The sequence below is a fragment of the Heloderma suspectum genome, chromosome 1 (assembly GCF_057233095.1).
Source record: "Heloderma suspectum isolate Gila_16-S chromosome 1, 16-S_ref, whole genome shotgun sequence".
NCBI lineage: Eukaryota > Metazoa > Chordata > Lepidosauria > Squamata > Helodermatidae > Heloderma > Heloderma suspectum.
The window spans coordinates 323,045,079-323,065,559 of NC_139458.1; the positions used below are offsets into that span (position 1 = coordinate 323,045,079).

At 41.6% G+C, this 20,481-nt stretch overlaps 1 protein-coding gene across 8 annotated transcripts; it reads right to left on the bottom strand.

The window, feature by feature from the left end:
• Positions 1-641: 641 nt before the first annotated feature.
• TUBE1 (tubulin epsilon 1) lies at positions 642-18,572 on the bottom strand. 8 transcript variants are annotated; one of them, XM_084827314.1, is made up of 12 exons: positions 18,277-18,572; positions 18,087-18,160; positions 16,724-16,776; positions 15,468-15,525; positions 14,104-14,219; positions 11,734-11,855; positions 9,930-10,117; positions 6,595-6,770; positions 4,353-4,493; positions 2,506-2,646; positions 1,767-1,941; positions 642-1,284 (listed from the first exon to the last, which is right to left on the bottom strand). In XM_084827314.1, exons 1-12 carry the CDS (start codon positions 18,314-18,316, stop codon positions 1,126-1,128), a joined length of 1,443 nt encoding a protein of 480 aa, XP_084683440.1. In that variant the 5' UTR covers positions 18,317-18,572; the 3' UTR covers positions 642-1,125. The 8 variants fall into 8 exon arrangements, with proteins under 8 accessions (XP_084683440.1, XP_084683441.1, XP_084683444.1 ...); XM_084827315.1 differs by having other exon boundaries at positions 1,727-1,941; XM_084827318.1 differs by having other exon boundaries at positions 649-1,284; positions 15,468-15,520.
• Between the last annotated feature and the right edge of the window lie 1,909 nt (positions 18,573-20,481).

Below are 20,481 nucleotides of genomic sequence, written 5' to 3' on the forward strand. Positions count from 1 at the left end.
CTCTTCAACTCAAAGGCAAAAGAAAGCAGCTGTGTAATTTTGCAGCATTTTTATATGCCTTTTTATGCCGTATCTTATCAGTGTCCCGTCTGCAAAACATACAGCTGCATTTCCATGATATATAAGCTGGTATAACCTGTAGTCAAGTACAGATTCCTCTTGTAACCAGTTTTATAGATACTGGATGGATCCCTAGTTGCGTGAAGCAGAACTAGAGGCTCCTACGGCCAGAAGGCACAGGGAGATTTTTTTCTATTTCCCCTCCCCTCTGCAGCCTCCAAAAAGCTGCTCTGGAGAGTGAAATCTTAAAAGTGAAAATCATAACGCAGCCTCCTTTCTCCAAGTGCAGAGTTTCTGCTGGATCTCAATGTCCTCTGCAAATGGAAGGAGCCCTTTTGTTCATGAAGGGTCAAGTTTGGATCCAAATCAGTCTGCATTTGAATTTAGTTAATTCCACAATATATTTGCGCTTCAGAAATATGTACTGAGTGTAAATATGGAGTATATCACATCTTGTATTGCTAATTAGAGCTAGTACAATTTTTAGGTATTCAAACTGCAGTTGATATTCTGGAGAAGATGCTAACCAGATGTGTTACAGTTTTGGGTTTGTGGCAAATAAGGATTCAGGATGCCAGATTATATTTTATGTAGCTACATGTTTTATTTTGCAAATGAAATTAATAAAAATGTCATTTATTTACAAGTATTTACAAATATAGTCAACATTATACAAAGTGTGTTTGTTTTGATAATCTACATAAAGTATCTTCAAATGTAGTACTTAAGTTAGAAGCACATCACAGTATATATGAGGAGAGGTATACTGGGTACTGTAATAACAGGGTACTGTAATAACCTTCTACTTCCATGACATATGTAATGCAGCATCTATATAATATGATATATAATGAAACACTGGTAGCCAGTTTCTACAGCACCTTTGAGAATGACATTTATCCCAATCATTACACAAGGCAATTTGTTAAGAGAATATTCCAGCCAAAGTACATTCTTAAGTTTTTTACAGTTGTACTTAACAGGGCTCAACTTGGGCTGGAATGCATGCGTGTAGTTTGCTGATACCTCAACTTTAAAGATTCTCCCTACCAAGCTCCTCAACTGTTACACTGCTATCTTTAGCCTTGGTGGATCTACTGCAGGTCCACAGTTAGCAGCATCTAGCTGATTATAATCATCTATTAAATCTGACAAAGATGAAAGGGCTTCAGAGAAACAGCTCTGCTCCATGCCATCAATGTGTAGGTAATGATGAAGATGAGCCTGCAAGACAAAAAGTTACTTAAGTCATATGTTTTCTTTAGTCATATTATTTATAATAATAATGTTATCTAAAAAACCAAACAAATGAATTCAGTTGTTCTTCCAGTATTGCAAAATGGGTTGTAGCCTTGACAGGTAAATTTGTCCGAGATAAGGGAATGCCCTGCACTAATGCTAGCTTCTCCCACTGCTTCATTTGGGCTCTTAAAAGGGGTTGAAATAAAGTCTGGACTTAGAAAAATGGCTGCCTGCTTGCGATACAAATGCACACAAATGAGGGCTGCGGGAGAAGGGAGAGAAGAGGCCTCCATTTTGTGGTTCCTTCCCACAAACACAACTACATGCATGAATAGACTGTGCCATGGATTTGTTTTTAATCCACATTTCATAATTTCACACATAGTATTTCTGAATACTGACTATAATACAAGTGTAACTCAACTAGTTAACATGATGGTACTACTTCTCATTCCGTGGCTTACTTTCTTCTTGTACAGTCTCATGAATCTCTCCTTGAGCTCTATGAAAGTAGGTTTCACACAAGTGTTATTTGCCAATGCTAACAAAGAGTGAGAATGGCCTACAGGAGGTACTGAACATAAGCCAGTTTTCCATCCTTCTTGATTCCAGGAGACAAACTGAAGTGAGGGTTTCAACCTGCAATAGGCAAATTTGGAAATGACGTAAAGGCAAGTAATAAAAATAAGCACTACATAAAGCAAGAATGTTAATGACAGATATGACTATTTGTCCCCAGTGACGCTTTCATGTGATTTCAGTAACGAGAAAGCCATTGCAGTTAAATACATTTTATTTATTCTTCTAAATTAAATGCTCAGTTAAATAGCATGTGACAAAGTATGATGCCTATTTTCAGGCAAATAAGGATTCCCAAGGTTTAGGTAGCTTCTAAGGCATCAATTTGAAAAGCCTTAGCTTCTAAAGCATCTATTTGAAAAAAATATACACCACACTGGTAATATTACATGTACATAAAATTATGTATAAAGAAAAAAATGTGACTAGATTACGTGGTGGCTCATGTTCTCTAGATGATTGAGAACATGAGCCACCACCCCATGATCAGAAGTGTACATGCAGGAGGGGATCAGCATAAACCCAGTATGTTGGCTAGCCTTTGGTCCTATGACCAAGCACCAACTGAAAATTTGCCATATGAGCAGTTGATAATTCCTCCTCTAATATAGGTTGTGTGCAAACCTTTCAATGTTTCTACGAAGATCCGAAACCTGTACATTTCCTCTGACTAGTAGGGCACAGGCAAGGTACAAGCTGTGCTTTGGGTCAGCTTGTAACAGTTGGTGATCTTTGCTAAAAGCATCTGAAAACATCTGGTCCAACCTAAGAGACAAGAGAAAGGAGTAGCCCAGCATGTTTAGCAAAGTTAACAACATCACAGAGTTTGCCAGCGAAGTGGTTTCTCAATATGTGTCAAATAGAAGTAGAACACTGTTACAAACATTTGAAAAATATGCTGAAGCTTTGAATAACAAGAGTATAAAAGGTTCCAGTCATGTTTATCTCTTTTTATGGTTGTTACTAATGAGATTCAATTTCATCTTCAGAGTGTGCAGCTATCACTCACATGCAGTGGTGGCTGGCAATTACTAGGGCTGGGAGGGCAGAGGGTAGGCCACTGGCAGAGGCAGAGCCAAGGGGCCACCACGGGCGGAGCCAACTACACCTGGTTTGCTACACAGCTTGCAAGATATAGGTGTCTTATGGTGAAATGGCTGGCTGGAGGGATGCTGGGAGTTACAGGACTTTTTTCTGTCTAAACGTGCATAGGATTGCACCCTAAGTGTCTTACACTGACCCTTTTTAAAGCCACATGGGCACACATTGCAAAAGTAAACTGGACCATAGCCTTAATTTAAACCACATACTCCCCACACAAATCATATTCAGTGGAATAAAACAATAAAGTCATTTCTAAAATAATTAACCTCCCTTGACAAGCCAGAATTCATTTTTTTAAAAATAATTATCCTCCCCCAAGCCAGAGATGCATTAATTTAATATTCAAAATAATCTTTCTCCCCCACCAACCCTGAACTGTATGCAGTACATACATTCATCAAGATTTAAAATGATTTCCTCCCCACGAGAGATGCAATAGGTATAGCCTCATACAGATTTTAAATGATTTACCATCCCTTAGAATTCTTTAAAGAATAGTTTGCAAAGTATAGCAAAAGCAACTCAACATCACTCTCAAAAAAAGTCAAGTAAAAAGGTACCGGATTGGGCCTGGCTTGCTCCTGAATCCTTGCAGTTTGTTATCAAAAAAGAAAGAACTTAGTGTGCTACTTCTTCTTCTCTTTCTTCCCCTCTAGAAAAAAACTGAGCCACTCACCTCAGCTCCTCTCTTTCTCGCTGGCTTCTTCTCTCTCAGTATCCCTCCACAGACCACAAAGTGATCTTTCGCTAGCTCAGGCTGCAGGCAATCTACTTGGTTGGATTCAATGCAGGTGCAGTTTTTTCTGGCTTCCTCATTCACCCTGATGTGTAGGATGAATAAGCTAGGGTGCCCTCAGCACTGCCCATCACAAAGCCCTGGAGGCGAGTCCTCCTCCAGTTGACAGAGAGTGTGCACTGGCCATTTCTTTGATCGCGTGGGGGTTCATTTCCCTTGGGTGCCCCCCAGGATATCGGCCATGTTATTGTGGTGTGATCCACGCACACGCCCTCAGCACACATGCCCAGTTTCATTAATGAGGTTGACAGTGCCAGCAGACAGACCGGCAACTAATATGGAAGCATGGCAACAGCCAGGAAAATGGCAAGCCATGCTAGAGAAGACCAACAAGGTGGTGAGTGAGGCAAGTATGCACAGCACAAATGGTTAGAGCCATGCGATGGAGCCTGGGGGGTCACAGGGGCACCAACCTATATGAACTGTTATTAGATCCGCCACTGCTCATGTTAAAAAAATACACAAAGGTTTTCTAGTCACTAAGGTGCCACAAGACTCTTCGTCGTTTTTGCTGCAACAGGCTAACACAGCTATCCTTCTGGAAATGGTTAAAATGTTCAAAGTTACTCACCTTCGAGAAGGCACATTAACATCAGCCAGTGTATAAAGAGGAGTCAAGCTGGAAACCAGATAATGAAGTCGAGGAAACGGGACCAAATTCATACTGATTTCATTAAGATCCATATTAAGAGATCCTTCAAACCTAGCAGAGCTGAAAATTATACAAAGAAAAACATATTAAGATGTTTGCTACTGGATACTTTATTCAACTGTAGGTCATTGCAAAAGCATATAAAATCAGTAACTCTTTACTTTCCTACACTGCTATGTCAGTTGCCATCCATTTATTGTAAAATTGCCACTAATTTCCCAGCTTCAACTAGGGCACAGTCTAGGAACACATCCCTAAAGGGCTACACATGCTGTCCCGGTGCTGCAACAAAAGCTTTTCCTCTTGAGAACTGTTCATCTCTGCTGTGCTTCTGTCATACGCGACAATATGGTAGTTTATGCACTACAAGCTTCTACTATAGCAGGGTATGGAATAAGGCTGAGTCCGACAGTCAGAATTCAAGGTCTCTAGTACTATTCCTCTTATAAAGAAGACAAACTGAGTCAGAATGGGAGAAGGTACACTAGATGTGGGAGAAGCTGGCTCTGCCAGACAGAAGGAATCAGAAGGAGGGTTCAGACATTCAGCACTGTGCACTAAATGCCCACAGGGTGTGTTTGTGTGGACAATGTACTGTGTGATCCGGGCCACCCAGGGATGCAACTACAGCAACCCAGAAGCTATTCCCTTCATTTGAGTGACCAAATACATGCTACCTTGCTCATGGAAATTGCTGTGAGGAAGCTGCAGCTGTGCCCATGACTGGTCCAAGTTCTCTGCAAGTATGCATTCACAGAGATGGGGTGTAGGGAACAGAGAGATTTTCTGAATGTCTCAACTGAGCCAAAAGTCTCAGTCTACTACTAGAGACCAGGTGTGAGTAAAGGGAGGTGGTGAACAGGGAGTGGCTGTGAAATTATGAAGGTATAAGGAAGCATCACATATTTCTATCACTTTCAGTACAAATGTTACTGAGATAACAGGAGGAGTACAAATGTTACTGAGGGGAAATATAACTCCATATTCATCATTAATGAAATTAGGTACTTTAAAAGGTTAGAAAGGCAGAAAACATCTATTCTTGTTCCACTGCTTAAGGTGTATTTTAATATACTGTTTAAAAGACATATCAACTGGTAAGTACTGGGCAAATTTCTGATGGCAAACTTGGCAGGGCCACCCACAGAAAAGGCAGCGGTTTTTACAAACACAAGGGAATTCCCCCAGTTAGGAAGGGGGAAAAATGTAAATTAAAAAAACCCCAAACACCCTGACACAGCCTGACAAGATCTAAGCATGTTCAATGGTCTCCATGAGTCATGAATTGTTGAGTGTAGTTGAAAGAAAGGAAGATGGGGTTGCAGTAAGGGCAACAGGCTTGCTCAAGGTCCTAGCCACTTATAGTATCTTGGGGTGGCTCTAATGCATGTCATGAGGTGAAAGAGATCTCTTCCTTATGATATATTGGACAGTTCAGCATGGTGGAGGGGAAAGAATATGTATTTCTTTTCTTACCCCACTGAGACCTTTCCTGGTTAAGCTATATATTGCTTAAGAATTCAGGTTTGGGGCTAGCTACCATGCCTAACCCAAGTGGTTCATTACAGAAGGGTAGAAAAGGAAAAGTTCCTCCTCCTCCTCAATGAGCTCCAAACACTGCTACAAGAGCCAGGCTGACCGAAATCCTGCACAAGAGTATTCCTGCTACGGTCTGGAATACACTGTAACATTGTGTTGTAGGTCTACACTTGTATATGTATATTCTAAGAATGAGCTGCAAGTTTGAAGTTTTAAACTTTGGGCTCAAATTAGGGTGCAGTGTGCAAAAAAAGGCAACGGAATGGGGGAGGGAAGTAAAGTTTTGCAGATTTGTAGGAGGGATGCATGCTTACCATTGGCAGCTAGGCAACAGTTTCTTTTTCATTTAACTTTTTTCTACTATCACCACCACAAGTGTTTTTAAAAGCTGTTTAAAAAGAAAAATACTGCTATCCAGACACCAATGGTAAGCATGTGACCCCACTGAAAGTGTTCACAAAAAAATCATCATCTCCCCTATCCCAAATTGACAAAAAATTTGCCACCTGCAAATGGAACAGTGACTGATGGATTGGGGAAATTTGCAATAACCTTATTTTCAAGATAAAAGACTTCAGTGTACCAACGAACTATTTTCCAATTAGAATTTTTAAATGCTCACCTGGTCAAGTTCAGCAGTAAGTTAGCCACAATATTATTCATAGTATCAAAGGGTTTCTCCCGAGTATGCTTTATTCCTCCTGCACTTGAAGTTACCAAGCTGGTTTGTTTTACAGTTGATCCTAACTTTCCACAGTTGGTCATCTGATTAATTTTACTAACTATATCAAATAAAGACTGGGTGGGGGTGGGGTGGAGAACATAAGTGAAAAAGCTCATAAGAAATCCAGTATGCAAATTAACTTTCTTATTGCATAATCCTCCACATGTCTACTCAGAAGTAAGCCACAACTTAGTTTAGGCTGAAATCCTATGCATGTTTAGACAAGTCCTACAACTCCCATCATTCCTCAGCTGCCTGGCTGGGGAATGCTGAGAGTTGTAGGACTTTTTTCTGTCTAAACATGCATAGGATTGCACCATTAATGGGGCTTTCCCCCAGATTGTAGTATATATAGCAATGCAGCCTTAATATTTTTCTCAGTTGTTTCAGATACAATTAAAAAATAAGAAAAAAATGCAGGCATAACTTCTGTGGGCTGGATTCAGGCTTAGTCATTCTATGAATACACTCACTGAAAAAAATGATTTCAATTGGTCTACTCTAAGTCCATCTAAGTCTGGATCCAAGATGGATCCAGCCCAATGCACATAAGGCCCTTCAAGGTGATCATATTTTGTTAGTGCAATAACAAGTCTTGAGGCTGTTCCAGGCAGATATATATATTGTTGTTATTAACAATATATATATATATCCCGACATCTGAACTAAAAAAGATCCAAGGTGCCTCACAAATTTAAAATCCAAATACTTATTAAAACACTGCATAAAACAAAAGCTAAGTGCCCATTTGCTTTACTACTGCAGCAATGCTCATCTAGCTCAAACACTTAGAAGGCTGATTCCCTTTCAGAAACAAAAAGCAAAATATACATGGAACAGTAACTGTACAATTTCATGTATGTTTTGCTTTTTGTTTCTTTTTCCCAACAGCAGTTCTTTGAATGGTGCGTGAATTGTTTCTCAAGTGCTTAAGCATACATCTCAGATTATTAACAACAAGAAGCTTGGCCATTACCCTCAGTAAAGCTATCTACTTATAGTTAGATTTCCTCACAGTCCACTAAATAGAGATGGGATAGGAGCACTATGATTGGGAGTAGGGTTAGTACAACATTCTGGTGTTTTCACCACTGAAAATGACTAGACAAGGCATAAGTTTATTAAGGCCCAACACATTTCAGAAAACAACTTCCCTTCCTCAGGAGTATTTGACAGCCTGCAAAAGTAAATTCCTTAGCTCTTTCATTACAGAATAAGAGAGCTAAGTTTACTTTTGCAAACTGCCAAATGCCCCTGAAGAAGAAAAATTGTTTTCTGAGATAGAAGTGCCTAAATTTATTAAGGCCCAACATAAGAACTGTTTCTCCTTTGGTCATGTGCTGCATTCAATGCCTTCCCCTTGTGGCTTTTATTTTCATCATTTGGAAAGCCCTTTGTTAAAAGAAACTTTACACGCTTCTCTGTACAAGTGACTACTGTTGGCTAAAAGTTCACATAAGTTGCTTTCTATTTGTATTCCTATCATGCTGAAATGGTGGAAACTTGCATTATTGTGTACTTCACAAGTCTTGGATAGCTAAGGTCTGGCAAAGATTAATCTTCTCTACCAATCCTCCTAGAGGCACTGCAAGCTCAAAAATTGTTGAGTTTTACCAGGATTGCTCTGGCAAATCAAGACCTTTCTTCATATGTTGTTGTAACAGGGAAACCAACATTTTTCTAGAAGGGTCTTTTCTTGAAAAATATGGATTCTACTTTTACCAACTAATGTTTGCACACTTAACACATGCAATGGTAATTTAAAAATGGAGAACACCCGCTACTTATTTATTTATTATATTTCTATACTGCCCAATAGCTGAAGCTCTCTGGGTGGCTCACAAAAATTAAAACCACAGAGTGCAGTATAAAACAAAATAAAGTATGAACGCTTAAAACCACAATAGGACAGTACAACCAGAATGCTATCTAGACCTGCCAGTGATTTGGGCAATTCCAATACTGCACAAGATTCTTGTAAGATGACAATATCACAGATAAAGGACTAATAAGATAAATTTGAAATGTCTAGACGTCTATGAGAGCCTTGTGTGGCGCAGAGTGGTAGGTGGCAGTATTGCAACCGAAACTCTCCCCACGACCTGAGTTCGATCCCAGAGGAAGCTGGGTCTCGGGTAGCCGGCTCAGGTCGATTCAGCCTTCCATCCTTCTGAGGTTGGTAAAATGAGTACCCAGCTTGCTGGGGGAAAGTTAGTCACGACTGGGGAAGGCAATGGCAAACCACCCCGCTATAGTCTGCCATGAAAACGCCAGCGCAAGCGGTGTCCCTCTAGGGGTCAGTAATGACTCGGTGCTTGCACAGGAGGAACCTTTCCTTTTTCCTTTCCTAGACCTCTACAGTCCCATACTGGGGACACAGAAGCTAGCTCTATGCTTATAAAATGTCCTTCATTCTTCACTAGGGTCTAATGCATTTTACTGCCTTCCTACTCATCAGAACATTTGAGCTTTCTATGTTAAAGAAATACACATCATCTTCTATAGATAGATACAATCACACATCACCTCCATCTCAGTATTAAGATAAGTGGCTCACTTTAGACCTGTGCTTCAAACTATGAAAGATATGGTAAAAAAAAAAGATTTTGAATAGTAATATGCCTCTTGATTCAAGATTTAGGGTGCAATCCTATGGTGATAGTTAGCTGCCTCTGAATTTGGAGGTAGCTGACTATCCAATGCAGGGAGGGCGGAACGCAGAGGGGATCTTCTCCTTTGTGCTCTGGCCACCTTGCATTTGTGGCTAGACGGTTGAGTTTGGCTGTCTAACTGGGGCACCTCAGAACAGGGGCAGATGATGCATAGGAAGCATCATACCGGCACTTGAGGGGCCCTCCCTTTCCTGACCCCGGGAGCACCTCCCTTTCAGCTGCTCCACACTGCTCTTCCAAGTGCAGAGCCAGGGACGAACTGCACCCCCTACAAGACAGCAGGGAGTCAAGATTTCTGGGAATGGAAAATTCCTATGGCTTTCTAGATGCTATCTAGCGGCCATAGGATTGCACCCTTAGGATCTTGTTTTTATGAAAAGGTGCATAAATCTCTTTTCTGCTCACTTTAAAAGCAGTAATTTAACTGCTATTGACCTAGAACATCTGTATAATGGAGATACCATTATCTTAAATATTTCTTATTGTAAAGTTTATTATATGAAAAAGACAATGCACAACTATACTTCCATACAACATTCTCATAACATTATAGATTCTTACTTCATTTTCAATTGGCAATACACAGTCTGCATGGTCACTGAGTTCCTTCATAGCCAATACACTGTTATAGGGAGATGTAATGACATCATCTTCACGAGATGGATAAACTGAAGTAACAAATCTATATACTTCTGGAAATTCATCCTCAAGTACCTTTAGTACAAATGTACCAAGACCAGATCCTGTTCCTAAGAGTAAGACATAAAACAGTTATAATGGGGGGGGGGGGGAAGTATATGAAAAAAGTCCTGTGTTGTGATCTTCTTGCTAGCCTGGATTTCTTACGAGATTTTATTTTAAACAAATGTTCACCAATCAGTGTTCAGACCGTGGGTTGCCTGGATCAATTAATATTGGAAATCTTACTCTGAGCTCATAATATGGCTGTTCACAACAAACACTTCTTGTGAAGCTAGTTTTTTTTACTACTCTGAAAGGGATGTGAGGAAGGAAGAAATCTGAATGACTCTGTCCTATCACCTTCGCTCTTACCCTTTCCTTTGTGGAACTGCGAAGAACAGCAGCCAACCAAATAGGAAGGAAAGGCTGACACAAATTCTAGAACCAGACTGGGAGAAACAGTAGGGAATGGAGTCTCAGATGGCATCCAGCACCCCAAACCTAGGTTTGAAGACACAGCATTTCCTCAACAGCTTCTAACACTAGATGCTAAGGGTGCAATCCTATGCATGTTTAGGTTGAGAAAAGGCCTACAACTCCCAGCATACCCCAGCCAGCAATGCTTTTTCTCTGTCTAAACATGCATAGGATTGCACCCTAAGTTATTGGTTTTACAGAAAAAATCCGACATTTGTGAGTTATCCAATTTAGTTACAGTGCTCGAGTTAAAAAATATATAACTTGTGTGCAGTGCTGATGGTAGAAATATGCACTTTCTCAAATTAAGGATAATGAGAACAATAATTGATATGGTTTGTTTAAAGGTTATAAATGCACTTGTACATTACTATTTTGTCCTCAAAAGAACCCCCTAGTGTAGGCTACTCTTATTCACAGATCATAGAACTGAAGGATAATGACTTGCCTAAGGCCACCTAATGAGTTTATGGCTGAAGTAAGATTTGAAGCTACGAGTCCATCAAACAAGAACCACTCTTTCCTCATGTAAATCATAATGAAGCTGTGTATGTAAGATGCCATTATGCTGTAGATTATTCCCTACAAGATGCACTTCCAAAGATATTATTCCGATAAGACCAGAGGTCTACAATTCAGTCATCTGCTAGTGATGACTATCTATTTAATTCAAGCAAACACCTACCCTGACCCATCATGAAGTGAGACACTCCTCCCATGTCGAGTTCACTGCATGGCACAGAGAACTCAAGAGGATAAAGGGACTTCTCACTTTGTGCTGGGCAGGAGACAAGCTATCTTCCTCCCATAAGTCTTCTGGCATGCACAGGGGATATTGCATCTCTGGCCTTGCCCTGGCCTAAGAACTCTAAATGCATATCCGAGGACTCAAGGCAGTGTTGGTGGCAACAAAAATAATGCAGCCAAACTCTTCATTAGAAAAGTATGACCTTTAGAACAGTTGTGATAATATTAATTCAGAAAGGAAAAAATGTAGTTGATTTGCAAAAATATTAGGGCTGGAATCCAAAGGCTTTTTCATACTCTTTTGAAGTTAATGAACACTTCAGAGTGGCTTCTCTATTTATTTTAAAAGCTTGTGTTCTTAATATGTTAATATTTTTAGATTACCACACTCATGATTTTTTAAAGTTTTCTTTCATTTCGCCTCTCATGGTTGCAGCTGTTGGGCTGGAGCAATACTCACCCCCTCCCATGGAATGAATGACAAAGAAGCACTGGAGACAGTCACAGTGCTCTGCAGTCTTCCTCAGCTTTTCGACAATATGATCTCGGTACTGGCACCCATACATTTTGTGCCCCACAGCCCTGAAAATATGAGACCTTTAATATGAATCCTTCTACTTTAGTTCTAACCATTCTTATTCACAATGGGTTGGATCCAGATGTAGGTGCATGCAACAGGGTTGGTGGAAGCAGACTTCCCCACTGCCCTCCTCCAGCTCCACTTTCCTGTTCCATAGCCAGTGGAGGGAAAGGCTTGCTAATGTATACAGGGCTGACTTAGCCGTTTTGGTCTGAGGACATTATTTATCCTCCAGAAAAGAAGGTAATAGATTTGTGTTGAAACAGTATTTTTTTAAAAAAAGCCCAGCATGAATGACCAAAAGCATTTTACCAAAAGTTAAACATATCAAGAAAATAAACGATAAGAAGCATAACAAAAAGGATATAAGGGGTTCTCTGAGGCTACATGAAGCTTGCAGCAGGGTGTTCTAAGATCTGCCTTGCCCCTCTATTTTGGCCTTCTGCTGTCAGTTCAGATGTTTTCACATGCCAAACTGATGAGTTTCCAAGGACTCATCAAACTGATGAGTTTCCAAGGACTGATGCCTTCTATTAAATTGGTTTTATCTGCTGTACCAGTCTGATTCTTTACTGTTTTATTGTATTGCACTATAAAGTTTTATAGTTTAATTCCAATGTTGCGTCACTTGCACAACAGGACTTCCTTTTGCTCTTCCCTCCTGTAGCCCCAGCACCCCGCCCCCATCTGCTCTAGAGAGTCCCCATATCCTCTGGAGCAGATCTGGGGGGCACGTGAGGGGCTGCAGAGATCATAGGAAATCTGTTCTGCCAGTGGTTTCCATTCTGCTGATGGACAGGCAGCACTGGAAATAACCCTATGAATTTATTTTAATTTTGTTGGTAGATGCTCTGTGAATTGTGACTACAATATAACGACTGGGTGTAAAATCTCTTAAATAAACAAACTAAACGTCATTTGGATTGGGAAATTTCCCTATGCTTGGTCAAACAAACTCAGGAATTGCACAGCTCCTTTCCCCACAACACCCCCAGAGCTTCTCTGGATTTGCCCACAGTCCCCCTGGAGCCTCAAAAATTGCATTTGAATAGCTCCGTCTGAACTGTGATTCATGTCTAGAACTTGGACAAAAAATAAACTGAAATCTATGTTCTGCTTATGTACAGAATGCTGGTTTACATTTTGAGCTATAGAACTTCTGTTTGAATTTCAGCAGCACTAGTTTTATGTGTGTACTAGGCTTGCATACAAAGCCTCTACTTCCAGATACAAAGCGTTTGCACGTGGGGGGGGGGGGGGGAGAATGCCTCCAAAAGGTAAGCATTCCTTATTTTATTAATAAATACTTATCAGTGACTAATCAACCATTTAGTAACTTTTTGTTGAATGTAACATTGTGGAATTAATTTGTTATACACTTTCTCCCCTACTTACCCTTTTTTTAACGACTGCATTATTAGATTAGGAATTATTGGAAAGTTATTAGGACTGCTTTGTGCTTTGGTAGCATTACATTTGATCTATTTTATCCAAAATCTCCGTTTTCATTAAATAACTACTTAAAAGCATTTTTTATAAAGTTGGGATTTCTTTGGCTTAAAGATCCATCTGTTTCCCTTCATCTCTTTGGTCAGCTGTTCATACCCCTAATTAGATTACCATTTGAACTGAAGCAGCAGCAGTAGGAGCAGATGATTGTCTAGATGACTGACACTTCCCTCCCTCCAGAGGGTCATCTACCACCAACTGTCCTGTGGGAAGGATTCCAGGACAGAGAAGGAGGCAAGCAAAGACAACACTAGGCGCCTGCCCCTGTTCCAGCTGGACAGTCTCTCTCTCCCAGGCCATCTTCTACCAGCTGCCCTGTGAGGAGTATCGTGATAACTTCTTATATAATACTGTTCACTGTGTTTTTTTTAGAATGTATGCTGATGTCACTTGTAAGCAGCCTCAGAAGAGTTTGTATCCTGAAAAGCAGGATATAAATATTTGTAAGGAAATAAATAAATAAATGGCAGTAACAGAATATACATCTTCATGGAAGTATGCAAAATTTCTTAAGAAGAAAAGAACAACACAGTAGATATGACATGCTGGCAAAATGATTACTGGTTTGTGTTTTTAAAGTTTTCCTCAAAGTAAAACTAACTGTCATTTTAATGTGCTCATTTACTTCAGAGGCTGCAGAAAGTACAAAAGACAGAAATATCAGAGTCCTGCTTTCAATTTCTAATTAATTTGTGTAAGAAATTTCTGTATGAAGATTTATGAAACAGAATTTATTCTCACCAGTTGTTTCCTGAACCAGAAACATCTGTGATCAGCTGCTTGCTATCAAAGACATCTCTCAGTGGCCCCTGCAGAATTTCATTTACTACGCCCTCCTCCATGTCAATTAGGAGAGCCTTAGGGGGTGGAACAAAAAGAATTTAAACTCACCCAGAATGCCTGACTTTAAAAACATTACACAAAATACATTACATGAAAGATACAGGAAATGTTTGTTGCTTTAATTTTCACACATCCATCGGGTAAAAAAGCTGGCTCCAGAAAATTGTGGCCTAATTTCTATGCTTTAGGATATTTAATAAAGGATAGTTTTAGATACCCTGACTTAAAGCAACTCAGGAATTAAAAGCGCATATGCAACATAAAGGATAAGAAACCAGTTTTATACTGAGGAAACATGCTCTTGCTGAAAAATAAATAGGATGGCTGCTAATATTATTCAATTAATCTTTTCACAATGCTATAAGAAATCATTATTTTTAATCTTTTCACATCCAACATGCCTTCTCAACCACTTTCTCATCTTTGCCTTTTTTATTATTTGTCTTCATAATTTTAAGCAAATAATTCAAGCCAAGAGTACTTTCAGCAGTAGCTAAATGTACTTCAAATAAAATTGGACTGCTCAGTGTTAATAATACATCACAGAATGACATTTGCTTTTCTTTACTTTTAAAAGCAGATACTGCCAATTATCTGTTTAGTGAGTAGGAGGGCACTAAATCCAGTCCCCCACCCCCACTCCTTTCCTGAACAGATTGATGCTTTTACTAATTTTTTAACTGGACTCTAAATGGCCATGTTGGATTTCTAAATGGACACAGTTGGATTCAAGGGGGAAAACCGCGCATACAGAAACCACTGCATGCACAGTTCCTAATTCAGCAATACAGTAAGGTTCAGATCCCTCATAAAGCAATACAGGAACAGGACAATGTCGGGCTTCTTTGCTGGTTCCAGGCACTCCATCTTCCCTATCTGGATTTGGCCCTGAAAGACCAAGGACAAGTCTGGGTACATGGAGCATAAGTTGTAAGCAAGCACAATTTGTGACATTGCATAACATCATTACTGATCATGGGGCACATCAGAAAAGACATCAGCCTTAGCTTCCAGTTTCCTGGTTTTGTGGAGTTTGGACCAACATGAGATAGCCTTAACTCCGGTCTTTTAAACCAGGAGTTTTTTGACCGTTGAATGAATACTCTGCATATAGAACCTGCTCTTCAGTATAGCAACTCCATATATATCACATTCAATGGGAGAAATGTGAAATATATTTTATAATAAAACCTAAAAGTGTAAGAAACATTTCAGAGGCTTACAAAGTACGGGGACCGACATAATTAATTTTTTCCCCTTACGCGTGCTTTTAAGGAACAGATTTTTCTTCTGGAAATGACAGCACCATCACCATCTGTTCTAGAAAAATCAGAAGTCAAATTAATGAACACAATCATAGAGAAAAACCACACATAAAGAACCAGGATATTACAATTCATTCCCCCTTTCCACTGAGGTTTAACATTTAAAAAGAAAGGAAGAGTAGCAAGAACACATATCAAGGTAGCTGACTTTGTAGGTGTCACTGCTCTTTGTGTTTTAATGGCTCTGTTTTATCTTATGTTTTAATATTTTATTTTTAATTTGTATTTTATTATTGTTAGCTGCCTTGAGTGTCCTTTTTGTGAAGCTGGCATATAAAATAAATCAATAAATGCTCTGCACATAGAAATTGGTGACTCAATGGAAGGGAAAAAACATCACCTGCTTAATTTTTGCAGTCATGTAGGGCTGCTAAAAAACACTGGCATGTCTAACAACTGTTAGTAGTTGGATTTGATATTTCTGTAATTTTGCTAGAGCAAACTGTAAAGTGAAGTGCTAACAGACTCATCTCAGCACCTGTCAAGAAGACAAAAAAACCTTTTTCTCCAGTGTACCATGACAACTGATGGTATTAGCACAGCTGCTGCTGCACCACAGTAGCAACTCAAGGTGGTGCAGCTGCACTGTGAAAGCCGTGCAACAGTTTGATTGGACACAGTGTAAGATTGGTGAAGTCAGGAGAAGAGGATAACAATACCAACCACTACACCAGGATTCCCCCCACCAGTGAAAACACTGAGACCAAAAAATGTAATTACTACTCTAAACCAATGAACACCAAGGGTCAAGGCCCAATCAGTACAGATCGGACACATAAACAGTAATGATACACCATATACTGATCAAGCAACATGTTGGCATGACTGGGCACAAGCACAGACTGTGACCACTGACACTTTGTATGTCTACAAACCCCAAAGAGAAGGAGATACATATTACAACTCTATACCCACTTACCTGGGAGTAAGCCCCGCTGAACTAAACGGGACTTACTTCAGAGTACACAGGTAAAGAATTGTGCTGACAGAAATGGTAGTACTTGAGACAAACACCGAACAATAAATCCACACAGTGAATGACAGGACATCATCTTCCACTGACAGCACAAGATGCTAACTAGCCTGCAGTAGTGCAAGGGCTGGTGCAGCAGCATTCCCCTATGAACCCCAAGTAGATTTAAAAACAAAGGCATTTTTAATAATTTAAGATTGCTCATATGAAGAAAACTTACCCACTGTTCACATTTCTAAAGAAACTGCTTAATGCTTCGTCGTAAATTCCTTTCTAAAAAATGTAAGTAAACAGTGGTGTGAAGCTTGTGGTAAGACTTAAAGCATGTAGACTTAAAGCATGTAGAGTTTCCTCAGGCATGGACTCCATAAATAATTTCAAATTTGCCATGGTGGAAGGTAATTTTCTAAGTGCAAAAAAAATTGCACCCCTCCTATAGCCAGTACGAGAAGGTAGCTTTGAGGGATGACTATTTGGATCCATGGTACTTGTGTTGGCGTCCCACAGGGTTTCATCTTGCTCCTAATCTAATATCTATATGGAGCTGCTGGGAGAGGCTACCTGGGGATTTGGGGTTGTGTCAGCTGTATAAAGAGCTGACATCATTGTCTGAACTCAGTAATAGGCTGGATGAGGCCCAATAAGCTGCAACTCAATAACGGTAACACAGAGACACTGGGTGGATGGTTCCCTAATCTGGTAAGGTGAGATTCAACCTTACCAAGGGGGAAAAGTGGTGTTTCCATATGAACAAGTAAATTTTTAGTCTTGTGTTTGTTTTTTTTTTGATGTGACGCTTTAATGGCCTTATTTTATACTGCTCCAGGCACCTGTTAGGCAAAGGCTGCAATTCATAAATGTATTAAAGGGGGGAAAAAGTCTGCAAGTCAACCCTAAAGCTTGTTAGACAGCCAACTGGTCAGTTGAGGGAATTCAGAATCTGTTTCACAGAAGCAGCAGCTGGTGCTTTTTAATCCAGATTAAACTGGAGGCTTGTCGGGAAACATTAGAACGTGGTGGGGTATGTCAATGGAGTAATAACAATGCAGCGCTACTTTATGATAAAACAATGCCAGCTAAGGCTGCTGCTATGGCAAGCACACACAAACCGCAGCAACGGCAGGGCAGCGATGCCCCATGGCGGTTTACAAAGGGGATTACAGCCACCGGCAACGCAAAGCGAGTCGACGACGGTTTGGGCCGCTTTTAGCGCTCCGCCTGCTCCTTTTGCCTCTGCTGGTAATCGAGACTGACCAGGACAACAGAACGAGGGAAGGGCAGTTATTTCTGAGAGCAAGCTGTGACTTGCGGCTTTGAGGCAGCCGCCATTTTAACTCGCGCGCCGGAGAGGTCGGTGTCTGGGAAGGGGCGAGAACAAGGCGCGAGGGCGCCACCGTCGAGCCCGCGGCCGCCTCGCGACCTGCCGCTCAGAACCGTCAGCGGCTCCCTCGATAGACTAGAGCGAGGGGCGCGGCGGAGGTTACAGTGGGCGTGGCGGGGAAAACGGCCCGAAATTAGCGTCCTGTTGCGCATGCGCGTCAACTGACGCTACCCCCCGAAGAGAAGTAGGCGGGGCTTATTACCTTGTTAACAGCGGCGTGTTCACGCAGGGCCAGATCCCAGAAGCGGCAGCCTATCTGGTTCCCGCACTGACCCACTATAAGGGGAGGGGAAAAGACAACAGCAGCGGTGGTCAAGCAGCTGTACGCAGGGAAGAGAGACAAAAAAAAAAGAAAGGCCGGGGGGGGGGGCGCGGAGTTCTCGCGTGCTCACCCTGAACCACCACCGACTGCGTCATGGCTGCCGCTCGCATGAATCCCGTTTCTAAGGCAGGTTGCTGTTGAATGGCTGGCTGGAGGGGTAGCCCCGCCCACCCCGAATGCGCATCCCGAAGGCGGCTCGGGCGGTGCCGCGGGGACGGGGATTCTGTCCTCGCGTTCTATTGCTGGGGGTCGGGGGCGCGCGCGCGCGAGCGAGCGGCGTGAACGTTGGCGGAGGCGTATCGCGTTTTTGTGCTCGCCCCGGCAGGCTCTTCCCGCTCCCTCACGATGTGAAACGGCCGCTTGTCTAAAACCGCAGGTCGGCCACGCCCACGTTAGTCGATTGGGAAAGAGCCGCCGCTCGCTTTGTTCTCGAAGCGAGAGAGGACGAGGCTGAACCGTCGAGAGCGGTCTAGTGGCGGGGGTGTGGCGCCAGCCTTTTCAGCCCCGCCCCCCTCCGCAGCGCTGCCTTTCGCCCTTATCTGGTCCCCGCTCAGTCGCCACGGGCGCAGGCCTACGCCTGTTTAGACGGAAAAAGTCTGTCGGGAGATGCTGGGAAGTGTAGGACTTCTTTCTGTCTAAAACGTGGGATTGTGCCGTGAAGCAGATTGGAATTATCCTTAAAAAAAAAATAAAAAATCAACTGTATTTCTGTACCGCTTCTCATTTGCACACCTCTGGGAACTGTTTACAAAAGAAAGGCTCTTACTGATTATGAATCTAAAATAGCTCGTTTAAGAGGAGCCTCTTCCTTTTGGGGGCAAATATAATTTTCTTCAAGCTGTGTTACACTGACAACAGTCTTCCCCAATCTGGTGCCCTTTGGTTGTGTAGTCCAACACATCTGGAGGGCACCAGGTTGGGGGAACGATGCAGTAACAACCATACAAACCATACACACTGTACCAAAACAACCCCCTTCTGGCTCGTTATTGAAATTTGATGTTGCTATTAAGTATCGCCCAGTCCACAATATTTATCTCAGAGTATCTCTACCCCTGCGAAGAGAAAACTCCCTGGAAAAGACCCTGTTGCTGGGAAAGACTGAAGGCAAAAGGAGAAGGGGACGGCAGAGGATGAGATGGCTGGATAGCATCACCGATGCAATGAATATGGACTTGAGCACGCTCCGGGAGAGAGCGCAGGACAGGAAGGCCTGGCGTGCTATGGTCCATGGGGTCACGAAGAGTCGGACATGACTGAACAACAACAACAAATCTCTACTCCAACCTATACTCCCGCATTTAAAATGGGGCTTTCTGCTCCCGTTTTAAATGCAGGATCGCAACGGACTCCCTTTACAAGCGCTTCCTCTCCCCGCTCCTCCCCCTTATCTGAGTCTTCCATATGTTTCACAGGTCTAGCTCCTCTTCTGGTGGCTTTTCCTTTTTCATGGAGGGAACTCAAGCAGAACACAAGCAGGGTAATTTGATAGCTTATTATCTCCAATCTATTTAAAAATGGGATAGAGATCATTTAGTGCCGGAGGCGTCCTGGAGGTTCACGACATCATCTTAAAGACCTGCAAACCTCTGTGAGTGAGCAAACTTAATAGCAGGATAAAAGCTCCATGTGAAGATGCTCTCAGTCTTCAAGTCCTCATTATTGAAGTGGGTCTTTCAAGAATGACTTCTTAGCCCCTCAAGGTTTGAAGAGTGGGGTGTCTCCATTTACAAAGGAATTAAAGAGAAACCAGGTTTCATTACAGAGATCTTGTTTGACGACTCCTCTGAGACGCCAGCTGTGAAAGGAAACATTAACCTTTTCAACAATGCTATCTTCTTTGCTTTTGCCATCCAGCGTTACTGAAATCCAGACATTCTTTTCCAATGGTGAGGTTTCTCCATGTGTGCAAGAGCAAAACGCTGATCACCTCCTTACAGGGCATTGTGTATGCATTCCAAACAATTTTGTTTAAATTCCCAGCTCTGGTTGGCCAGTTCATACTTTTATTGGTTCATAATGTTAAAATCAAATTACCAGATGCTGAAAGCCAGATCATAAGCAATAGGCATTAAGTGAAGTTCCCTATATGTGCCCATTAACAATATTCCCTTGTTGGTGGGCTGTAGTTTTGAGACTCATCCTTAATTGATAGGATGGAGAGGCAATAACTGAACAACTTGGAGGATAAATTCTGAATTGTAGCAAAGCAGTTTATTATCTGATCTTATTGTGCAGACTTAGCCAGTCCTGGTTCAAGGCAATGCACTGCACT